This window comes from Tamandua tetradactyla, chromosome 6 (assembly GCF_023851605.1).
Source record: "Tamandua tetradactyla isolate mTamTet1 chromosome 6, mTamTet1.pri, whole genome shotgun sequence".
NCBI lineage: Eukaryota > Metazoa > Chordata > Mammalia > Pilosa > Myrmecophagidae > Tamandua > Tamandua tetradactyla.
This window is the reverse complement of record NC_135332.1, coordinates 69379378-69404238: the sequence shown is the minus strand read 5'-3', so window position 1 is coordinate 69404238 and position 24861 is coordinate 69379378. Positions and strand designations below refer to the sequence as shown.

General features: G+C 42.9%; 1 protein-coding gene across 3 annotated transcripts in view; it reads left to right on the top strand.

Moving 5' to 3' along the window:
• The first annotated feature begins 2312 nt into the window (after nt 1-2312).
• The window catches only part of TRIM16 (tripartite motif containing 16), a 31688-nt gene continuing 9139 nt past the window's right edge, over nt 2313-24861 (top strand). Inside the window, exons 1-3 of one of the 3 annotated variants that reach the window (XM_077166069.1) lie at nt 2314-3099; nt 8745-8840; nt 17084-17317. In XM_077166069.1, coding sequence (XP_077022184.1) covers nt 2602-3099; nt 8745-8840; nt 17084-17317 — 828 coding nt within the window. In that variant the 5' untranslated portion in view covers nt 2314-2601. Of the gene's footprint in view, nt 3100-3124; nt 7625-8744; nt 8841-17083; nt 17318-24861 lie in introns of those variants that run through there. The other 2 variants (XM_077166071.1, XM_077166070.1) reach the window with 2 other exon arrangements.

The window sequence follows — 24861 nt, the reverse complement described above, 5'->3', positions numbered from 1 at the left end:
TTTTTTTTTTACATGGGCAGGCATCGGAAATCGAACCCGGGTCCTCAGGCATGGCAGGCAAGCACTCTTACCTGCTGAGCCACCGTGGCCCACCCCAGGGAAGCATTTAGATGTGGAAATTCTGAGAGTGATGGCAGGATAAGGTGGAGAGGAAAGCTGTGGCCTAGGACTGTAAGTCTTTCATGAACCAGGGATAGGCCTAAGAGGATGGTAGAAGAGAACAAGAAAGAGAGCAAAGGGTGGGATGGTGGATGGCATAAGCATCAAAGGAGAGGATTGCCTGAGGGATGGAGAGTATGGTGGTTTGAAGCTGTATGTATCCCAGAAAATATATTCTTAAACCTAATTGATTTCTGTGGGTGTGAACCCATTTTGATGAATTTACTTCAGTTAAAGTGTACCCACCTCAATCAGGATGGGTCTTAACCCTATTACTGGAGTCCTTTATAAGAGAGTGAAATTCAGACAGAGACAGAAAAAGTCACAGGAAGTAAGAAGCTGAGATGGAACCCAAAATGGAAGAAAGTAGGAGACACCACCAAGTGCCTTGTCATGTGGCAGAAGAGCCAAGGATCACTGGTAGCCGGTCTTGGAGAAGAAAGCATACCCTTGATGGTGATACCTTGCCTTGGACATTTTCCTGGCCCCAGACACACATTCTCACCACAATTCCCCAAACCAGAAATTTATTTACCTGCCTTGGTTTAGGGCAACACACTCATTTATGGATGAGGAAACTGAGGTTAAGGGAGGGCAAATGGTTTGCCCAGGCCAGGCGGGGACCAAAGTTGAGGTCCCCTGTGTTCTACTCCATTGCTTTGTTTTTACCCAAGGGCTTCAGTGGAGTTTTAATCAGGAGCTGAGCATTGCCCTGAGCTGCCTGCAGGAGTTAGAAGTGGAGAAAGGGCATAGGAAGAAGAAAGGCTGGGAATGAGATGGGTGAGGGAGAGAAAGAGAAAAGTTGAGGTCATGAGGAAATCTAGGCAGGTTCAACCCTGTCTCATTTGCCCTAGAGGCTGGGTGACCTGCCAGGCAGGGCAAACACCTTCCCTTCCCCCTCCCCAGAAGGATCAAATACTCCATGACATAGGTAGACCAGCTTGATTAGCACCAGGTCATTCTGTGAAAGGGAAGAAAAAGAAAACAAATCTGTCCATTGATATTAGAACAGTTGGGGAGAAAGTGCTAGAAATAGTCTGGATGGGTAGGAACCAGCTCCTTTTACTCTGGGCCCGAGACATAAAGTCCTTGGGATTAAGGGCAAGGAAACCTCTTCTGTGGGGTCCTCTGCCATGAGAGAAGATGGTCGAGACGGATGCTTAGGAGCCTTTACACTGCTAAAAGGGATTGCTATTGGGCAACGGCATTATGAATGTTTCTTGCATGATTGAAGATAACCGGGGCTGCATACGATTTTTATGCAAAAGAAGATTTTTAGTCTTCCGTGTCCTCTGGGTAGCCCATGGAATTCTTAGATTTCTGAAATGTCCTGGTCAATGATAAGAAATGTCCCTGAGTTTATCTAGCTTAATTCAGGTCTTGCAGGACCCAAGAGAGGGTGAGGAGCCTTCCTGAGGTGCAGAGCCCCCTGGCCTGTGTCAGCTTGGAATGCCCCCCACACCTGATCTCTGGACCCACCTTCTCCCACCACCCCACCCTTCTGCATTCCATTCGCTTTCCAAATCCATTTGAGTCCAAATTTCTATCTGAAGAAATTGTGAGGGAAATTTGGAGACTCTCCAGGTTAAAGAAGTTGGGGTCCAGATACCCTGGGTTCTCTTGTACCCATTGGGCAAGTTCTGAGCACACTGGGCAGCCCCATTCAGCAGTCATGCCTAGAAGTCCTTTCTCATCCCTTGGCCATGTGCATGAACATTTTATTAAGTGGGCAAAGGGGCTTTTTCTCAGCACCCATCACCTTCTGGGGACCACAGGGCAAGGTATGTAGCCTGGAAGGGATAACTGGAGGGAGTTCTATGTAGAGAAGATGGGGTCTTCCCCTCCCTTTCCCTTCCCCGCTGTATACCCATCTCAGGAATGTGCTACAAGGGGATATAGAAAAGATCAGGGTCAGAAAACTGTGTTTTTTCCCTAGGTGCTTCACATCTAGTTCTATGGGGCAGGATGCGCCAACAGACTGCCTTCTCTTGGAGGTCCTCACAATTCAGTTCCCTTAAAAAAAAAAAAAAAGCAGGGAGGGGTGTTTGAGGGGAGGATTTAGCTTGTCAAACCACTTAAGGCAAGAACAGCTTGCGTTTCCAGAGCAGCTGCAGACCCACATGATCTTCAGCAGAGCCAGTGGGGTCCAGTGATCCAAATAAGAATACAAGTTGCAGGGCCAGATCCAAGGGAGGGCCTGAGCCTATGAGGAGACATCCTGAGCCCAGGCTCCTTGTCATCACTGCAGCTAGCTGCCGTTCCAAGCCAAGCCGAGAGCCAGAGGAATGAGTAACCGCGCTCGCTTCCTGCGGGAGGGAGGAAACAGTTAACATCTTGCAGCTCTGCAATTCGTCTAGGCGTGGTTCTTTTGTGTGACTTGGGCTGCACAGTTCCTGGGCTGAAGGGACAGAAGAAAGACAGCTTAGAAGCAGAGCCTTCCAGATGGCTGAGCTGGATCTGCTGTTCCCAGGGCCACCGCCCCAGGTCACCACGCACCCCTTGGGCCCCCTCGCTCCAGACTCTGGGCAGGCCAGCCTGGCGAAAGAGGAGCGGGGGCCCCTACAGAGACCCGAGGGTCACACAGGGATGCAGGAGAGAGACTCTGCAGAGCAGGGGGCTCCCAGTGAAGGGGGTGAGGAAGAGATCCTCTGTGACTTCTGCCTCGGGGCCAGCAGGGTGAGGGCGGTGAAGTCCTGCCTGACGTGCATGGTGAATTACTGCGAGGACCACCTGCGGCCGCACCAGGAGAACAGCAAGCTGCACAGCCACCAGCTGACCGAGCCCATGAGGGACTGCCACCTGCGCACCTGCCGTGCCCACCGCAGCCCACTGGTGGCCTTCTGCCGGACCGACAACCAGTGCACCTGCGAGGAGTGTGGCCAGGGCGAGCACAGGGATCATGCTGCTGTCCCCCTGGACGCAGCCCGCAGGGACCTGGAGGTGAGTGCCTGGGGTCCCCGAGGAGGGCCCGGAGATGCTGCATCCAGGGAGAGGCTGGGGCAACCATGTCACTTCCCGGGTCTGTCCCGCTCCACTGCTGTGCTCCCAGCTCACTTCAAGAAAGAAATTTTGTCTTTTTGCCTGGCTGTTACTCCAGTGTGAATATCTGTTGCGCTTTGGAAACTGTGAGTGGGCCACTGTGTCCCCATCTCAGTCCCACCTGTCCTGCTGTCCCTCTATCTGTCTGTCTCCTTGTCTCCCCATGCTTGTTAGTTTCCTTCTAGCTTTTGGTGGTGTGTGTTTGGGGCTTAGCACGGAGGTATCGCTCTCTGGCTGCCTGTGCACGGCATTTCCACCCGCAATGAACAAAACACAGCTTTGGCAGAATTTCAAGAGAAAATTCAGCCTTTCCCCTACTTTTTCTTTTTCACTGTACCCCAAACAAAGGATTTGTAGAAAGTGCCCCTCTAGAGATACTGATAGGAAATCCAAGAGTTTGAAAACACTAGATTTGATACTTATAGCCAGGTGTAATGTCAAGAGTGGCTTAATGTAGGGAAAACATAGAAGTTCCTCATCAGATAGAGGAATCAGGAGAGGCTGAGAGAATACCATGTCTGTAACTAATTTTATTCCCATCAAATAAGGGGACTATTTGTAGAATAACCAACGTTTCTTTGCCCTCCAGCTGAGAACAGGAGGAGTTCTTGGAGACAGATAAGAACAACTTTATGTGCTTTCTCATACCTTGACTTTCCGGGAACACTTTTCTCCGATCAAGAAGTATAGTTGACTTTTGTCCCACATTCCCACACTTACGTGGCACCTCACTATTTGCAAAGAACACGTCCCTGGACCACAGTAACTCCTTAGCCCACAATCCCTGGGTAACAAAGGAAAAGGATCCCTGGGAAGGGGGATTATTTTGTCTGGTTTGCTCTCCAGCACCCCTCCTCACCTCACCTCCCATTCCTAGATAATCCAGTCTATCTAGTGTTTGTGGGAATTGTTCTGGAAAGCTCTATATTCCAGTGAGTCACCGTTTCCGGCTTGTGAGGCCAATTCCAACGGTGTCTGGCTTCTCCAGGGTCAGGCAATGTCCTGTCAGGACAGTGGGTAACTGCCATCTAATTTCCTGACTTTTGTAACCATTAAGAGACTTCTTATCAAATGGGAGAGTATACAGGAAAAAAATGCAATCAATGCAAACTAGGGTCTATAGTCCACAGTAACATTGTAATGTGCTTCCGCTGAATGTAACAACGGCGTTATGCCAAAACTAAATGCCAATAAGCAGGGGATATGGGGGATGGGTGTGGGATTCTTTGCAGGAGAAAAGGAAATGTCCTCATATAGATTGTGCTGGTGAAGGCATGGCTATGTGATTATACCGGGAACCATCAATTTTTTACTTAAGTTGGATTGAATGATGTGTGAACAAAACTGTTTACAAGTAAAGAAAAAAAAAAAAAGACAGTGGCTTCATATCAACAGATAGATAAAAGAAAAAAAACTCCAGATAACTGAGGAAGACAGTACTTGTCCTTATTATGTGCTAAATGCTGTACGTGGATTTTCTCCTGGAATCTTCACAGAGCTCCATGAGGCATGGACTCATGATCTTTGTCACATTTGTTCAAGCTCATATAGTTAGCTAAGTCATGGAATAAGGAATGGAAGCTTCTGGAAAGCCATCCTACTAAAGGAGTATGAGCAAAGGATTCCAAGAGAACAGTATTATAACCTTACTTTTATTTTTTGGCCCCCAAACCTGCCACATGTATGCCCGAAGAGATGTTAAAACAAAACTTCTCCCCTTGGGTGTGCTATCTGAATTTTATTATTTTTATCTGGAAAAGTAATGTATGCACATATTAAAAACAATCTCCACCAAATATTGCAATAGACTACACCATGAAAAGTAGGTCTCCCTCCTCAGAGGCAAACGCTATCTACTATACTCTATTTCTTTTTAGATATTTTCTATGTCTATACCAGAATAGAGATAACATGAGTTTTAAATGTAGGCCACCTGGTGCATATAAAAAAGCCTTAGGGTTAGAATTCCAAGCCAGGAAGAGTCTTACAGAGCATGTCCAGGATCCAAATTCAGATATCCTTGAACTGAGCTGTATAAGGTAAAATAAGGACACCCAAGTTAGGTGGCACAAAGGCAGTTTTTTTTGTGTGTGTGTCAAAAAGTGATCAGGGTTACAGGTGAGCCCTTCAGCCCCACAGTACAGTTTCTTGGTGATGGCCCCAATTCACAGTCTTCTGCTTCCTGATATGCAGGAGAGCTCTTGCCTTTCCACCCTGATTTCAGCTCAGAGAACAAGTTTATTCTTTAAGTTGATTTATACCTCAGGTGGGGGGGCGGTTCCTCCAAATCTTAGCAGCCAAAATGTTTCTTGCCAGGGGCCCAAGAGACCAACTCAGAAGACATGGTACATTGATGAGACTGCACCTCTGCCAGGATTATTTGGTAAGGGTTATCAGCCAGTATTCCCTTGAGTAAGCCCCTGCCTGCCAGAATTACTTGCTGAAGTTCACCTTGGAACAAGTTAAAGGCTAATAATTATTCAGGCAGGTATGTTGCTATAGGAAAATGCAAATGGCAGGGAAAGCCTGGAGGAAGCAAGGCAGATGAGGCTCCACTTAGTTCTTGGTTAGCCAAGTGAGCCCTTTCTGAAACTCCTGGGGTTCCTAGCTATGTCAGTGGACAAGAACTGTTTGGATTGTGAGAGGAGAGCATTCTCTAATTATCTGTTCTACCCTACTAGAATTCCAGAGCCTCATATGTGTGTGTATGTTTGTGTGTGGTAAAATTTATACTCCTTCTGTGACTCACTTTTCTTGTTTGTTCTTTCAAGTGGTTCTTTCCAATTTTTCCTCACACTTCTTAAATATTTTGGTGTGCTTACTCGGGGCTAAATGCTAGGCTACCCTTTCCGTGTGCTTACTAGGGGCTAAGTGCTAGGCTACCCTTTCTGTGTGCTTACTAGGGGCTAAGTGCTAGGCTCAGGGAGCTTGAGCTTTAATCAAGAAGTCAAGGCACACACCACTGCTGGGTGGAATGCCAAAGAGTTGGTTCAGTGCAGCTGCTGCATGTTCAAAGGAGGTCAGCAGCCAGAGAGATGTCAGGGCAGGATTCTTGGAAGAGGAAAGATCTAAGCTGGGCCGTGTCTTGGATCTTTGAGGTCTACGAATGCCAGGCCAAAACATTCAACCTCAGATTCATTATGTTCCAGAAAGTTCTGGATTGAATGCTAACCTAGGACACAATTTTTGCACAACAGGAGTCCTAGTGTCCAAGAGTAGAGCATATTCATGCATGTCTGGTAGCCAAAAGACAGATGATTCGAGGCCACTCAGGAAAAGAATTTCTTCTAGAAATTCTGAAGAATGCTTGCATTCAGTATTATGCAACCTGTTTATTCTTAACTAGCCTATCAGGCTGTGAAGACTTTCAAGACTAGGGAGCATATGTTATTTGACTGGGCTGGCATGTGGGAGGTTCTGACCAAATGGCCCAGGAATGAAGTCAAGATCCAGGGTGGGACTCTGGGACTATAACTGCAAACTCCCCAGATGAGCCAGCACGATGTGGTTGGAAACAAGAAGGAACTGACACCATCTGGGATTTTCTTCTCTCTTCTCACTCCTTTTGCTCTTCCAATTTACATCTCTATCCCACCCCCAGCCACCAAGCTCTAGGTACAACCTTCGCCCTGGAGATGAAGAAGGAGTGTGTTTATGTTCCAGAGGAGAGGAAGCTGAATTATTTGTCCTGGTTTGAATAACCAGCAGGGGGCAGGTCTTCTGCCCCCAGATGTTGTGACTCGCACAACATTTGTCAGTACCTTGCTGAAAGAGGCAGATTGCTTTGTGCCCTTAGAAATGTGGGACATTGTAAAATGTCCTGCTTTTACTCAGGAGCCACCCTGGCCTGAGATGTGTATATGGAACCCTGAAGCCATGGTCTGAAGCACTCCATCATTTTCTTGGAACAGGAATAACTGGTCTCCCAAATAGCTCCACCTTTTGTTGTAATTGGGAGCTCCTGCCCTGGGGTTGACTCACTCAGAGAGGCCTGATTAGGTAGTTAGGAATCCTTTTCTCCTTTTATGGCAGTCTGGAGACAGTGAAGGGGAGCTTCCTCTCTGAAGCCCCCTCACTGGATACTCTCTGGATGTGTCCCCAGGGCTTTGGGTCATCTTGAGTTAAGATTAGCACACATTCTGGTCTAGGCTGTGTAGATACCATGCCATGAGCCTGTTGCTAGGTTGCGTTTTGTGTGTTCTTTTGTCACCTTTAAGCAAGAAGTTCATGTTTCCTGCTTCCCTGGAATGGGCCACAGTTGGGCACAATTGCCCCCAAGCAGACCGGACCTCTCGCTCCCTGACCCCACTCCTGGGCCCCATATCTCAGGGATCCCTCTCAGGGGTGGGCTTTCCTGGAGAATGTTCTAGTCCACATCAGCCACCCAGAGCCTCAGCAAATGCCCTATGGAGAGTGTCCTTATGAGGTAAGTCTCCCTGTCTGCTGCATCCTTTGCTGAGAGGGCTGGAATTCCCCCCAGACTTCAATGCCCAAAGGGAGAGATACTTAATTTTTACTCTCTGAGTTTTGTTGGGCCAGCATGACTCACAGTTTCTAATGCAGGCATTAGCTACTGAAAGCACTTCTAGCTATTCTTGTATTTTCTGTGTAGCTGTCTCCTGCCCTTGACGAAGCAGGAAAGTGACAAGGCCTTTAAAATTTGGAAAGTTCTAGTTTTGGGTCTTGGCACAGTTCTTGGCAGAAAGTGCTGAGTGAGTCTGGGAGGCGAGAGCGGTGCTTGGCAGTGGGGTCAAAGCAGGCAAACCTGAGCTTCTTGGGCAAGCACTTGGTAGGCTGGATGGGCTCTCTGTGCCTGCCTCCAGGAGAGGACAGAATACGGAGGATGGTGATGATAGTGATAACAAATTATGTTCATGATCATAATAATGACAATCACTGGCATTTATAGAGTCTTTACAATATGCCAGGCACTATAGTAAGTTCTTACTTAACATACAATAACCCTATAAAGCAGGCACTTTATCTTCATTTCACAAGTATGAAAAAGGAAGTTTAGAGAAATTAAGCCAACTTGTCCAACTCAGCTGCTAGGTAGAAAAATTGGGATCCCCACTTTTTGGGAATCTCCTGCCTCCAAAGCCCACTCTCATCGCCATGCTATTTGATTCATGGACTCTGGAGTCCAACTCAAACCCATTGATTGCCCTGTGTGGCCTTATGAATAAATGCCTCAATTTTGTAACCTAGAAAATGGCCATCATAGTTATATCTACTTATATGGTTGTTGTGAGGATGATGCGAGGTCAATATATAGTGCTTAAAATGCTGACAGGCACAGTATATATGTTCAGTGTGTTTTCAGCTGAAGCTTGCTGAGTTCTGCCTTAGAAGGATGTTGGTGCTCAGCTGACCCTTTGCCCTCTGCAGGGGTACTATAGGCTGATTCCTGAGGGCAGCTCCAGGGCAGACTCTCCTTTTCATGGAAGAAGGCCTGGGACCTCAGAGGTAGATAGTGCTGTTGTCCTTGGATAGCGTCTGTGTGGGCTTTGCTGCTTCCCCTGAACACTCTACTTTCCTCTTCTCAGGCTGAACTTCGGCACATCCAATTAGACCTGGAGCGGAAACTCAAGTTGAATGAAAATGCCATTGCCAGGCTCCAGGCCAACCATAAATCTGTCCTGGTAAGGCTGGTCTGGGTGACTTGTCAGTCTTCACCACACCTGGCTGGGGGTTTGCGGGCATGGGGCTGCAGACTACAGGGATTTCTTAGCAAATGAGAATTATGGATACAGTCCACTACACCAAGGGTAAGGGGGTAGGGGTAAGGGTAAGGATCTTACTTCCCTTTTGTCATGATTTGTTATAAACATAGTTTAAGTTCCAAAACTGGCAAGTGATTTACTTTTTATTAATATAAAGTAGAACCAAAACTAGTCTTGTAATACAGCATTCTTATTTTTTAACATTGGCATGTGCTTTCTTGACAAGGAGAAAAGGATGTGTATGTGTATTGGGGGTGTTTAACTAGAGATCCAGGAATTGTACATAATCTTGGTTTCTTCCATTATGGAAGGGTGTTCTGCAGGTAAGTTTTACCAGTACTATGTCATGGCAGCAGGAAAAGGGTTGAAAACTACTGGATTGATGGATGGCATTTGATAAGGCCAATGGTTTGCCTGGCCACTTGGTTTCATTCTCTGATTATGGCATTTCCCATGTAAACTCTAAGTAGATCTGAGGCAGTTCCACAAATGCCTCTTATCAATGGTAAGCCAATGACCATCAGTGGAAGAGAATGCAAAACACCCTCTGGAAGTGAGTCAGCATTATCATCTATGTATATCAAGATATATTCCTCCCTTCCTTCCTTCTTTCCTCCCTCCCTTCCTCCCTCCCTCTGTCCCTCCCTCCCTTCTATCTTTTTCAACCATCTATCCATTCACCTTCCCACCTATCTATAAATCCATCCTTCTATCCATCCATCATCCCATTCATCTATCCATCTGTCCATCCATCCATCCAAGAATCCATCCATCTATCCATCTGTAATACATGAATTTATTTAAGCCTAATTTCTTCCTCCTGGGTGTTTACTACTAACTAGCTGCTAAGAATGAACAACACCTTCTTTCCCACATAATCTTAGGAAGGGAAGAAAAATAAATGCCACTTTAAGGCTTTATAAACCTTCAGAGATTGTTTCCCAAGCTCAAGATAATTGGAAGACCTTCCCAGAGCATCTTGCCTTTTTCTAGCTCTTTAATTTCCAGACATTTTGGTCTGTACTCAGTTGGTCTCATATCTATGCACAATGTCTAGAGAAGGTATTTATGACAATGGCCACCCTGTACAAGGGATCTGATGACACAGAGAGATGACAAGACCTGTTAAGGGCCTCTCCGTGCTTGATGGGCAGGAAGACATGGGGTTGTTGCTCTTTTGACCTAGATTGACAGACATGTACACCGTCCTCAGCATCTTTAAATATTTTTTTTTAATTTTTTTATTAATCAAAAAAAAGAAAAGAAATTAACACAACATTTAGAAATCATTCCATTCTACACATGCACTCAGTAATTCTTAGTATCATCACATAGATGTATGATCATCATTTCTTAGTACATTTGCATCGATTTAGGAAAAGAACTAGCAAAACAGCAGAAAAAAGATATAGAATGTTAATACAGAGAAGAGAATTAAGATAATAATACTAATAAAATATATATATATATATATATAAAAAGGAAAAAGAAAAAAAAACAAAAGATACAAACAAACAAACAAACAAACAAAAAACGATATTTCAGGTGCAGCTTCATTCAGTGTTCCAACATAGTTACATTACACTTAGGTATTATTGTGCTGTCCATTTTTGAGTTTTTGTATCTAGTCCTGTTGCACAGTCTGTATCTCTTCAGCTCCAATTACCCATTATCTTACCCTGTTTCTAACTCCTGCTGGTCTCTGTTACCAATGATATATTCCAAGCTGATTCTCGAATGTCGGTTCACATCAGTGAGACCATACAGTATTTGTCCTTTAGTTTTTGGCTAGACTCACTCAGCATAATGTTCTCTAGGTCCATCCATGTTATTACATGCTTCATAAGTTTAGTCTGTCTTAAAGCTGCATAATATTCCATCATAGGTATACGCCACAGTTTGTTTAGCCACTCGTCTGTTGATAGACATTTTGGCTGTTTCCATCTCTTTGCAATTGTAGATAATGCTGCTATAAACACTGGTGTACAAATGTCCGTCTGTGTCTTTGCCCTTAAGTCCTTTGAGTAGATACCTAGTAGTGGTATTGCTGGGTTGTAATCCATTCTGCCATTCCATGTCTTTTGATTGGGAAATTCAGTCCATTAACTTTTAGTGTTATTACTGTGTGGATAATATTTTCCTCTACCATTTTGGCTTTTGTATTATATATATCATATCTGATTTTCCTTCTTTCTACACTTTACTCCATACCTCTCTCTTCTGTCTTTTCGTATCTGATTCTAGTGCTCCCTTTAGTATTTTTTGCAGAGCTGGTCTTTTGGTCACAAATTCTCTCAGTGACTTTTTGTCTATAAATGTTTTAATTTCTCCTTCATTTTTGAAGAACAATTTTGCTGGATATAGAAGTCTTGGTTGGCAGTTTTTCTCTTTTAGTAATTTAAATATATCATCCCACTGTCTTCTAGCTTCCATGGTTTCTGCTGAGAAATCTACACATAGTCTTATTGGGTTTCCCTTGTATGTGACAGATTGTTTTTCTCTTGCTGCTTTCAAGATCCTCTCTTTCTCTTTGACCTCTGACATTCTAACTAGTAAGTGTCTTGGAGAACGCCTATTTGGGTCTATTCTCTTTGGGGTGCGCTGCACTTCTTGGATCTGTAAATTTAGGTCTTTCATAAGAGTTGGGAAATTTTCAGTGATAATTTCTTCCATTAGTTTTTCTCCTCCTTTTCCCTTCTCTTCTCCTTCTGGGACACCCACAACACGTATATTTGTGCGCTTCATATTGTCATTCAGTTCCCTGATCCCCTGCTCAAGTTTTTCCATTCTTTTCCCTATAGTTTCTGTTTCTTTTTGAAATTCAGATGTTCCATCCTCCAGTTCACTAATTGTAGCTTCTATCTCTTTAGATCTACCATTGTAGGTATCCATTGTTTTTTCCATTTTTTCTTCTTTGTCCTTCACTCCCATAAGTTCTGTGATTTGTTTTCTCAGATTTTCTATTTCTTCTTTTTGTTCAGCCCATGTCTTCTTCATGTCCTCCTTCAATTTATTGATTTGGTTTTTGAAAAGTTTTTCCATTTCTGTTCGTATATTCAGCATTAGTTGTCTCAGCTCCTGTATCTCATTTGAACTATTGGTTTGTTCCTTTGACTGGGCCATATCTTAAATTTTCTGAGCGTCATCCATTATTTTCTGCTGGTGTCTGGGCATTTGATCAGATTTCCCTGGGTGTGGGACCCGGCTGGTTGGAAGGTTTATCTGTGAAATCTCTGGGCTCTGTTTTTCTTTTCCTGCCCAGTAGGTGGCGCTCATGGCACTCATCTGTCTGCGGGGCCCACCAGTAAAAGATGCTGTGGCTCCTTTAACTTGCCAATCCGAATCTCGCAGTCAGCCCGGGAAACCGCGCGTGGAGGGTGTTCGCTGGCCACCACGGCTTGGGGGAGTGCCGGTCCAAATTGCCCAGCTGGCCCGAGACGCCAAGCCTGGCGGGAGGGCCCTGCTATCCAACGTTCCCAGTCAGACTGGGGAGCCACGTGCATGGAGGGGACCCCAGTCGCCAGCCACCCCGGCCGGAAAAACGCGCGCCCCTCGGGTATCTCACCGCTGCGGATTCTCCCTGCCCGTTCAGCCATTCCAGAATAGGTACGCTGTCTTTTTGGTCTCTGTCGTGGCTCCGGGAGCTGTTTCGTATTGTTTCTGTTTCTTTAGTTGCTTTTCTGGAGGAGGAACTAAGACCCGCGCGTCTTACTAAGCCGCCATCTTCTCCGGAACTCTTTAAATATTTTTAAAAACCAGTTGGCTAATTTTATATATCTATGGCTCCTTCCCTCTGTAGCATTTACTTGTAAACACTTTGGGCAGTAAATGATATCCTTTGAGCATTCTATTAATATGCAAGACCTAGATACTTCTCAACAGGAAGGTTGAGGAATGAGAAGCCACATATGATAGACAGAAGAGTCAATCCACCAGCATTCCCAAGGCCCCTCCATTCCCATCATCCTTCCTCCAGGTGGCCTCGGGGTGGGGGGATTGAGAATTCTGTCTTTAGGCTCATGTCTCTCCATCTCTTGGCATGGTGCTTCCACAAGGAACCCAAATGTCATCATAGTGGAGATTAAATGGGCTCTGCTCCTTTCATTTGACATCTGCTATGTTGGTTTCTGTGCTTTGTCCTGCATCTGTGGTGGTGATCAAAAGTGGCTGCTACTGCTCAAGGAGCCTGGTCACCTGGATCCTGAATGGGTGTGGAAGGGTGAGTGGGAAAGGGAGCTAGAATGCATTACCTAATGTTGAGCCTGCCCAAAACTCTGATAACAGCACTTCTCTCTGAAACAAGTTATAAGCAAAACTGGCCTGTTTTCTGAGCTACGTTCCTTCAGTCTTTACTTTGCATTATTGAAATATAATTTGACATTTAAATTTAAATACAGTTATGATTGATTATTTCAGAACTTGATGTTTACAATGACAGGGAGGCAACTCTTATAAACAGTTGACTCAGGAGTTGCTGGGGAGGCGCTCCATCTTTCTCTTGGTCACCAGCTCAGCAGCATCCTGTACATTCTGGACATTGGTGGCACCCCTTGGGGCTAAGTCCCGTCCATTCTAAGATGCTTGGAATAGTGCTTAAGGGTTTCAGTTTAAAAGGGTGAACTTGATGGCTCCTTCCTCACATCTCTTACAAGGCTGTGAACTGAGAGCTCACCTCAACTATCCACTCACCTCCCCTCATCATTCTCAGGGGGGCGCCCATGTCCATGGGGTGAGGGTCAGGCTGTACTTGCTAAGCTGCTGACCTTACTGCCATCCAGGATCCCTTACCTCTGTGATGCCTGAAAGGCAGTGTGGTATGTGGGAGGGGGTAAAGAACAGACTGTCCGAGTTCAAACCTGAACTCTGTGATTTTGGGCAAATTAATTTTTCAGTACCTTAATTTTCTTTCTAAGAAATGGTGCCAAAGTCTCATACCTATCTCTTAGGATGCACATATGAGACGATATGTGCAAAGCACTTGGAACAGTGCCAGGCACATAGAAGCACTTCAACAATATTGGTTGCGATTATATTATCATTTTATGTAATTTTGAAAGTGAAAATCAATACAAAATAGCACAGCCACTTTGGAAGACACTCTAGCAGTTTCTAGCAAAGTTAAACATAGTCTCACTAACTAATCTAGCAGTTACACTCCTTGGAATTTAATGAGCCGAAACCCAGTGTCCATGCAAAAACCTGCCCACAAATGTTTCTAAGAACTTTACTTATAATTGCCAAAAATAGGAAGTAACCAGGTTGTCTTTCCATAGATGAATGGATGAACAAATTGTGGCACATCAAAACAATGGAGTATTATTCAGTAATAAAAATGAACTCTCAAGCCACAAAAAGATTATGGAGGTATCTTAACATACATTATTAAGTGAAAGAAGCCAGCCTAAACAGGCTACATGCTGCTTGATTCCAACTATATGACGTTCTGGTAAAGACAAAACAATAAAGACAGTAAAAAGGACAGTGATTTTTAGGGGTTTGGAGGTAGGAAGGAAAGGACAAACAGGTGGAGCTCACAGCATTTTTAGGGCAATGAAACTATTCTGTATGATACCGTAATGGTAGATAAATGACATTATGCATTTGTCAGAATCCCAAAGAACTGTAGAACACTGAGTGAGCCCTAATGTAAACTGTGGGCTTTAGTTATTAATGATGGATCAATTGTGGTTCATCAATTGTACAAATGCAATACACTAAAGCAAGAGGCTAATAATAGGGGAAATGTGGGGAGTGAGATGGGGAGTGGTATAGGGGATGTCTCTGTACTTCTGGTACATTTTTTTCTAAAAAGTAAAATCTATTAATAAATAAATTTTCAAAAATTACCAGAAAGGCAGCAGAAGGTCTCTATTCCCAGTTGATTGAGAGAAGAGAGACAGGTGAGGGTCTGGTGGCTACTGAGATGGCTAAGCTGCAGAGTCCCTGACAGGAGTTGTGTTGCTCTGGTGGCCCACGTGGGGCCCTGATATCTTCCATGGATCTCAGGTCTTCATTCTCCACATGGTGCTTGAGCCAAGGGTCTGAGGTGTGAAGGGTTGGGATGGTGGGCTTTGCTGCTCAAGCTTAGGGATCATTGAGTTCTAGGTAGGAAAAGTGACAGGTGGCAAGCAGTCCCAGGAAACATTACTGACTCCAAAGCATCATTAAAGGGGCTGCCCAAATGGTCTCTCTTGCAGCTCAACACCACCATCGGTCTTTAGGCTCATCACGATTTGGGCTCAAGGAATTTGGAGAAAACCTCCCATTTACCCTCTTCCTTAAGTCCACAGTTTGTTTGCTTCTGGCTCTGTATGGCTGCCCCAGCCTCAAGGAAGTGATGGAACAGTTGGCATAAATGTGAGCGTGTAGGAAGGTCCTACATTTCTTTCTCTCAACCTCATCCCCCTCCAGGAGAGATGCCTTATTTTTCTGTCCTCTGTTTATTCCTCTCTCCTTCATCAGATAAAAGACTGGTCAGATACTTGGTATCCCTGTGTGATTGCATTCTGGGGCCCTGGACTACCATGGTCCCCAGCCAAGTGTGGGTCTTTCTATTCGTGTCTTCACTTCTCCCCATCTCCCTTCAAACCATAAGGCTCCCACATGCCCTGGGCCCAGAGGCCCATGCTTTCTGGGGACTCCTCTTTCACCTGGGTCTTATTCTCTCTCTCTCCCCATCCATGTTCCCTACCAGGAAAGCAACACGCAGCCTAAGAATATCTGCTGCTTTGGCTCCCTTTGGAGCTCTGGATGTCTGGGCCTGAGCCTTAATCTTGGAATGAGAAACAGAAAACCGATCGTACCTGGATAGGCTGCTCAGAGCACTCTCAGATGGGATGGGCCTGGGTGGGAATAAAAGGACTGAATCAGGCAGAGAATGGGCTCTGGAACTATGGGGTGGAGGTAAAGAGGGCATGAGCAAAGGAAATTGTACCTGAGACCTTTGTATTAAGTTTGACAAGGTCATTAGTACATGCACAATGAGGATGAAACTGTACATATCAGAGAAAGCTGTCAGCACCGATACTTAAGAACTACCAAAGAGAAGAACACATTTAAAACTCAGATTGGCTTTGGGAATACAGTATTGATTGGAGGCATTTATAAAAGGTGTTCACCAGGTGAAAGCATCCCACAGGTGTGTGCCTCATTGTACAAATCGTTAATATTTTTTGCATTGCTTTTGTTGTCTAGTTTATTTGAATGTAGCATTCCACTCCACACAGGTCTGCTCATCCTGCTAATGGTTGAGGGCTGTGCTTATCCACATTCACCCTCAGTAATTTGTGGGACTTATGCCTAGTAGAGATACCATCATTTGACATCTGCTTTTGGCTCTGATAGACTCAGTGGTCACTTTGGGCACTAAGGAACGTTAGAAAAAGGTAATTCAGGCTGCCAATTTGTTTTTAAAAATCCGGATCATTAATTTATTATGAGAAATAGAACTATTAGGTAAAGTGAATACATTCACTGCTATTTCAGGAGCCTGAATCCCAGCCCCAGACTGTCAGAGCTGGAAGAGATCCTGAAGATCACATTATCTATTTTCTCATCAAATGGAGACTAGTTTTTATGATGGGTCACTAAGGACTTACACCTTGGAGAATAAATGCTTTTTCCAGGAACCTAGAAGTCGTATCAGAATAAAAGCTTCCTTTTACAATAGAAAATTGCTTTCTAATTTTCGTATTTCTCATTAATATTTTAAAAACTTTTTATTTTAGTAACATATGTACTCGAAGTTTCCCATTTTAACCACTTTCAAGTGTACAGTCATATTCCCAATATTGTGCTCCCGTCACTGCTATGCATTATCCCAGGTTTTTCACCACCTCAAGCAGAAACTCTGCACCCATTAGGAATAATTCCATCCCCTGGCCCTGGAAACCTGTAATGATATGTTCTGTCTCTATGAATTGGCTTGTAAGTGGGATCCTATAATATCCATTCCTTTGCATCTGGCTTATTTCACTCAATATGATGTCCTTTAAGATTCATCCATGGAGTTACCGCATCAGAACCTCATTCTTTTCTAAGGCCAAATAACATCTTGTGGTGTGCACAGACCTCACTTTGCGTATCATTTTTGCCCATTGAACTTTGATAAAATTGGATGCCTTCCTAATGGGTCTTTAACTGTGTGCTCACCCCGCCCCCAGGCGTCGGTCTCAGAGGTGAAGTTGGTGGCTGAGGAGCAGTTTGGGGAACTCCTTGGCGCCGTGAGGAAAGCCCAGGCAGACGTGACGCTCTTCCTGGAGGAGAAGGAGCAGGCTGCTCTGAGCCAGGCCAACGGCATCAAGAGCCACCTGGAGCACAGGAGTGCAGAGATGGAGAAGAGTAAGCAGGAGCTGGAGAGGGTGGCTGCCATCAGCAACACCGTCCTGTTCCTGGAGGTAGGAGGTGGGAGGAGTAGGAACCTCTGCTCACTTAGGCCTGCATTAGAAATTGGGGTATAAAAGTCAGTAAGACACTGTCCCTATCCTCAGAAGACAGCCTGATGGGGTGACAGATCTGCAATCAACAATGGAACCTCTCTTTGCTAAACGGTGCACTGGGGAGCTGTGGGAACAGAGAGAAACAGGTCTTGACTTGGCAGAATGAAGGAGGAATGGGGAAGACTTCCCATAGGGGCAGGCTGGAACCAGGTCTTACCTGCACTTTTTCAGATGTGATGCTAAGGGGTTACTGGGGAGGACTAGCCTTTCTGCAGTAGTTGTGCCATCTGGGTATGAATCAAGGATGGTTCAAAGCTTGCCTTTCTTGTATGGCTTCTGGACCCAAATCACAGTCACTGATTGATCAAGGGCAGCAGGAAATACATAGATCCTAAATCTTTAGAGAGATTATTCCTGAATGAGGGTGTCCAAGTGCCTTTCTTATCAGTCTCTTGAAATAGCCACCATGTGGGCTGTCCAGAGTGGGCCTGACTCTTTGGAAATATTCCAATGAAAGGACAGACTTCTATTTTCTAAATAAAACCTTATTGATGAGAAAACTAAAGTTTGTTCCAGATAGAGGGAACAGCATGGAGAAGGTAGAGAGATTTGAGAAGGCACAACTGATTTTGGAAACTAATGACCCTCATAAGGATGGAGCCCAGGATGCTGGGTGCATGGTAATGGGGGATGACCCTTCCAGGGCGAGACAGGCATCTGCCTATGAGATGCCTTTGCTCAATATCCTGAAGTCACAGACTACTGTGAAGGATTTTAAGAGAAGGAGTGAACTGATCAGATCAGAACGTTTTATAAATCCCAGGAATATGGGAGCTTACCTGACAGGGATGAGATGAGAGATCTGCTGCTTTTCAGAGAGAACCATGTGTGCTGGGGGAGTTAAGGAAGTCTTCTCAGAGGAGATGGGACTTTTCATTGCACTGCATCATTACACACTAAGAGATATACCTTTAGTGTGAGATCTCAAGAAGGAATAATCTTGCCAGGCAGGAGCAACTATACTGGGCATAAATTCTGCCATACTGCTTCTGTGACTAGCTGTGTGGGTTTTGGCAAGTTGCTTAACCTCTCTGAGGCTCAAATTCCTCACTCCCCAAATGAGCAGTTGGAGTAAGTAATTTTCAAGGCTTCTTCCAGCTTTAATACTTATAAACAAAAATAATCTTTCTTGATAGCATTAAAAAATCCTTTGTAGTTGCAATGAACATAAATATTTCTTAAGAAAAATTTGGAAAATTACAGAAAAATATTAAAGAAAATTTCCAATAATCCCTGCACTCAAAGAGTTAACCAGGGTTAACATTTGAATGAGTAAGAGAAAGAGAAGAAGACAAAAGTACTGACAGAATGTCTCTCTGTCATTTCCTTAGCTTTTCAAGATCAAAACACAAAGAAAATATGAATAGTAATTAGGCTTCCTAGATTATGGGTTTCATCAAAACCTCCTCTAAGAGTATATAAATATTCCACGTTATTTTCTTTTCTCCTTTTATAGCTTTCATTTTAACATGAAAAAACTTTAATATATATAAAATGTATTTTAGGATAAGATTGCTTATTTGTCTATTTTGGTGAAAGATAACATGTTTTCCCCAAATTGTTAGCAAGTTGAACCTACACCATTTATTAAATAAGTCTTTGTTTCCCCCCACTTATTTAAATTGCTAATTTTATCATGTATGGTACTAAATCTGGATACAATATCAAAATGATAATCCATCTTTCTCCCAATCAACTTTCTGATTTGGGACTTTTTCTCCTTTTCCAATGATCTAGCTAACTGTTTTGGTACAATTGTTTTCATAACATAATTTTCTGCCCCATCCAGTCTGCTCTTCAAAGCTTCAATGATATTTGAATTTCAACAATATTTTACATCCGAAAACAATCTTTCCTGATCACCTGATCCTGTTTTGAAATTTAAATGATTTAATGTGACTATGTGAAAACGTATTTCAAACCCTAATGCATAGTATACATTATTTATTGAATTGAATTGACAAAGAAAAAACACCATATGGAGCAGCCTTCTGGAATGCTGCAACCAGCTCCTCCTTTCCCTATGGTGATTTAAAATATCAAAGAAAAGCACTGAGGAAAAGAACAGAACAAGAATGTTACCTTCTGTTAGTGTTTGAATCATGCCCCTCACAAAAGACATGTTCACATCTCAGTCTGCATTCCTGTCAGTGGGAACCCACTTGTAAATAGGACCTTTGTAGCTGTTAAGTTAGTTAAGTTGTGGACTCATTTGTGAATAGGATCTTTGGGAAATCCTATTTAGATGAGGCCAAATTGAATTAGGGTGGGCCTTGGTCAACATGACTGGAGTCCGTATAAGCAAAGGAAATTTTGGACACAGTCGGTTAGTAGAAGGCAGAAATCAGAAGCCAGAGAACGAGGCAGTCAAATGACCATGTGACAGAGGCAGAGATACAAGTCAAGGAACCCCAAGTTGTGGCCAGCCAGTTTCAAAAATGCTGCAGACTCTGGGAGAAAGAATGGTCTGTTGTGATGCTGATTTTGGGCTTCTAGCCTCCTGAACCATGAGACAACAAATTCCTGTTGTTTATGCTACCGATTTTGTGGTATTTTTCATAGCAGTCTTGGCCAACTAAGACACCTCCATTAGGGGTGTTGGTATAAAATCTCATCCTTTTCTTTGGTCCTCAGTCAGGGCTGTGTATTGGAGCTGTTTTTGAACTTCTGGTATCTCCTGATTTCTACCAGCCCACTTTCCCAGCTTAAATGATTAGGGCTTTCTATGTTGTTAGACCCCAAACTTGGAACTCTACATACACTTTCTTTGGTAACTACATTACTGTTGATACCATTTTACAGAAACAGAAACCAACATAAAGAGGAAAGAAAATCATTTTAGTTTTGTGGCTACTAAAACAAATACCATATGTACCAGTATTATATACACCACGAAAGCCATATTTTAATCCTGACCCAATCTTGTGGGGGCAGCCATTTCTTTTAATCCTGATCCAATACAGCAGGTTGGAAACTTTTGATTAGATTATCTCCATAGAGATGTGTGACCTTTTGATTAGATGGAGATGTGACCCTACCCATTCCAGGTGGGTCTTGATTAGTTTACTAAAGTCTTTAAAACGGGAATCACTTTGGAGAAACCGCAGAAGTGACAGAAGCCTCAGAACCAACAGAGAGAGCAGATGTGGACACTGGGAGAACAGTTGCTTTAGAGAACAGAGACATGGATGTTTGGAGGTGCTTAGAGCACAGCAGATATCACCATGAGATGTTAAGCAAGCCAGAACCTGGAGAGAGCCAAGGAAAATCAAGAGATGAAAGTCAGCTCCAGAGAAACAAAATGAGGAACCCCCCAGGAACAGAGGCCAAAAGCAATGGAGCCCACAGCGCTGGGATTACATAGGTTACAACTGCCCCAAACGCAGAAACAGGCTGCTTTTAGGGCTCTCTACCACCTGAACCTTCCCTGTGGGAGGGGTGAAATGCAACTCAGGTAGAATCCCTCTCTCAAGGAATTCAGATCCCAGGACTTCAGAATTTGAAGCCATTAAAACCAACCTACAACCTTTCCTCTGTCTCCATCACACACCCAGCAGCAAGAGTCTTCCAAAGTTAAAGGAGCCACAACATCTTTTGCTGGTGGGACCCACAGACAGAAAAGCACCACGTACTGGGCAGGATAAGAAAAACAGAGCCCAGAGACTTCACAGGAAAGTCTTTCAACCTGCTGGGTCCCACACTCAGGGAAATCTGATTAAATGCCCAGACGCGAGCAAAAAATAACAAATCACACCAGGAAAATTGAAGATATGGCCCAGTCAAAGGAACAAACCAATAGCTCAAATGAGATACAGGAGCTGAGACAACTAATTCTGAGTATACGAACAGAAATGGAAAACCTCTTCAAAAACGAAATTGATAAATTGAGGGAGGACATGAAGAAGGCATGGAATCAACAAAAAGAAGAAATGGAAAGTCTGAAAAAACAAATCACAGAACTTATGGGATTGAAAAACACAGTAGAAGAGATAAAAAAAACAATGGAAACCTACAATGGTAGACTTAAAGAGACAGAGGATAGAATTTGTGAACTGGAGGATGGAACATCTGAAAGCCAAAAAGAAACAGAAACTATAGGGAAAAGAATGGAAAAATTTGAGCAGGGGCTCAGGGAATTGAATGATAATATGAAGCACACAAATATACGTGTTGTGGGTGTCCCAGAGGAGAAGAGAAGGGAAAAGGAGGAGAAAAACTAATGGAAGAAATTATAACTGAAAATTTCCCAACTCTTATGAAAGACCTAAAATTACAGATCCAAGAAGGGCAGCGCACCCCAAAGAGAATAGATCCAAATAGGCGTTCTCCAAGACACTTACTAGTTAGAATGTCAGAGGTCAAAGAGAAAGAGAGGATCTTGAAAGCAGCAAGAGAAAAACAATCCACCACATACAAGGGAAACCCAATAAAACTATGTGTAGATTTCTCAACAGAAACCATGGAAGCTAGAAGACAGTGGGATGATATATTTAAATTGCTAAAAGAGAAAAACTGTCAACCAAGACTTCTATATCCAGCAAAATTGTCCTTCAAAAATGAGGGAGAAATTAAAACATTCTCAGACAAAAAGTCACTGAGTGAATTTGTGACCAAGAGACCAGCTCTGCAAGAAATACTAAAGGGAGCACTAGAGTCAGATATGAAAAGACAGAAGACAGAGGTATGGAGAAGAGTGTAGAAAGAAGGAAAATCAGATATGATATATATAATACAAAAGGCAAAATGGTAGAGGAAAGTATTATCCAAACAGTAATAACACTAAATGTTAATGGACTGAATTCCCCAATCAAAAGACATAGACTGGCAGAATGGATTAAAAAACAGGATCCTTCTATATGCTGTCTACAGGAAACACATCTTAGACCCAAAGATAAACATAGGTTGAAAGCGAAAGGTTGGGAAAAGAGATTTCATGCAAATAACAACCAGAAAAGAGCAGGAGTAGCTATACTAATATCCAACAAATTAGACTTCAAATGTAAAACAGTTAAAAGAGACAAAGAAGGATACTATCTACTAATAAAAGGAACAATTCCACAAGAAGACATAACAACCATAAATATTTATGCACTGAATCAAAATGTCCCAAAATACGTGAGGAATACACTGCAATCACTGAAAAGGGAAATAGACACATCTACCATAATAGTTGGAGACTTCAATTTGCCACTCTCATCAATGGACAGAACATCTAGACAGAGGATCAAGAAAGAAACAGAGAACTTGAATATTACAATAAATGAGCTAGACTTAACAGACATTTATAGGACATTACACCCCACAACAGCAGGATACACCTTTTTCTCAAGTGCTCATGGATCATTCTCAAAGATAGACGATATGCTGGGTCACAAAGCAAGTCTCAACAAATTTAAAAAGATTGAAATCATACACAACACTTTCTTGGATCATAAAGGAATGAAGTTGGAAATCAATAATAGGCGGAGTGCCAGAAAATCCACAAATATGTGGAGGCTCAACAACACACTCTTAAACAATGAGTGGGTCAAGGAAGAAATTACAAGAGAAATTAGTAAATATCTCGAGGCGAATGAAAATGAAAACACAACATATCAAAACCTATGGGACACAGCAAAGGCAGTGCTAAGAGGGAAATTTATTGCCCTAAATGCCTATATCAGAAAAGAAGAAAAGGCAAAAATTCAGGAATTAACTGTCCACTTGGAAGAACTGGAGAAAGAACAGCAAACTGACCCCAAAGCAAGCAAAAGGAAAGAAATAACAAAGATTAGAGCAGAAATAAATGAAATTGAGAACATGAAAACAATAGAGAAAATCAATAAGGCCAGAAGTTGGTTCTATGAGAAAATCAATAAGATTGATGGGCCCTTAGCAAGATTGACAAAAAGAAGAAGAGAGAGGATGCAAATAAATAAAATCAGAAATGGAAGAGGAGACATAACCACTGACCTCACAGAAATAAAGGAGGTAATAACAGGATACTATGAACAACTTTACACTAATAAATACAACAATGTAGATGAAATGGACAAGTTCCTAGAAAGGCATGAACAACCTACTTTGACTCAAGAAGAAATAGATGACCTCAACAAACCAATCACAAGTAAAGAAATTGAATCAGTCATTCAAAAGCTTCCCAAAAAGAAAAGTCCAGGACCAGACGGCTTCACATGTGAATTCTACCAAACATTCCAGAAAGAATTAGTACCAACTCTGCTCAAACTCTTCAAAAAAATCGAAGTGGAAGGAAAGCTACCTAATTCATTCTATGAAGCCAACATCACCCTCATACCAAAACCAGGCAAAGATATTACAAAAAAAGAAAACTACAGACCAATCTCTCTAATGAATATAGATGCAAAAATCCTCCACAAAATTCTAGCAAATCAAATCCAGCAACACATTAAAAGAATTATACATCATGACCAAGTAGGATTCATCCCAGGTATGCAAGGATGGTTCAACATAAGAAAATCAATTAATGTAATATACCATATCAACAAATCAAAGCAGAAAAATCACATGATCATCTCAATTGATGCAGAGAAGGCATTTGACAAGATTCAACATCCTTTCCTGTTGAAAACACTTCAAAGGATATGAATACAAGGGAACTTCCTTAAAATGATAGAGGGAATATATGAAAAACCCACAGCTAACATCATCCTCAATGGGGAAAAATTGAAAACTTTCCCCCTAAGATCAGGAACAAGACAAGGATGTCCATTATCACCACTATTATTCAACATCGTGTTGGAGGTTCTAGCCAGAGCAATTAGACAAGAAAAAGAAATACAAGGCATCAAAATTGGAAAGGAAGAAGTAAAACTATCACTGTTTGCAGACGATATGATACTATACATTGAAAACCTGGAAAAATCCACAACAAAACTACTATAGCTAATAAATGTGTACAGCAAAGTAGCAGGTTACAAGATCAACGTTCAAAAATCTGTAGCGTTTCTATACACTAGCAATGAACAAGCTGAGGGGGAAATCAAGAAACGAATTCCATTTACAATTGCAACTAAAAGAATAAAGTACTTAGGAATAAATTTAACTAAAGAGACAAAAGACCTGTACAAAGAAAACTACAAAAAACTGTTAAAAGAAATCACAGAAGACCTAAATAGATGGAAGGGCATACCGTGTTCATGGATTGGAAGACTAAATATAGTTAAGATGTCAATCCTACCTAAATTGATTTACAGATTCAATGCAATACCAATCAAAATCCCAACAACAGGGCGGGCCACGGTGGCTCAGCAGGTAAGAATGCTTGCCTGCCAAGCCCGAGGACCCAGGTTCGATTCCCGGTGCCTGCCCATGTTAAAAAAAAAAAAAAAAAAATCCCAACAACATATTTTTCGGAAATAGAAAAACCAATAAGCAAATTTATCTGGGAGGGCAGGGTGCCCCGAATTGCTAAAAGTATCTTG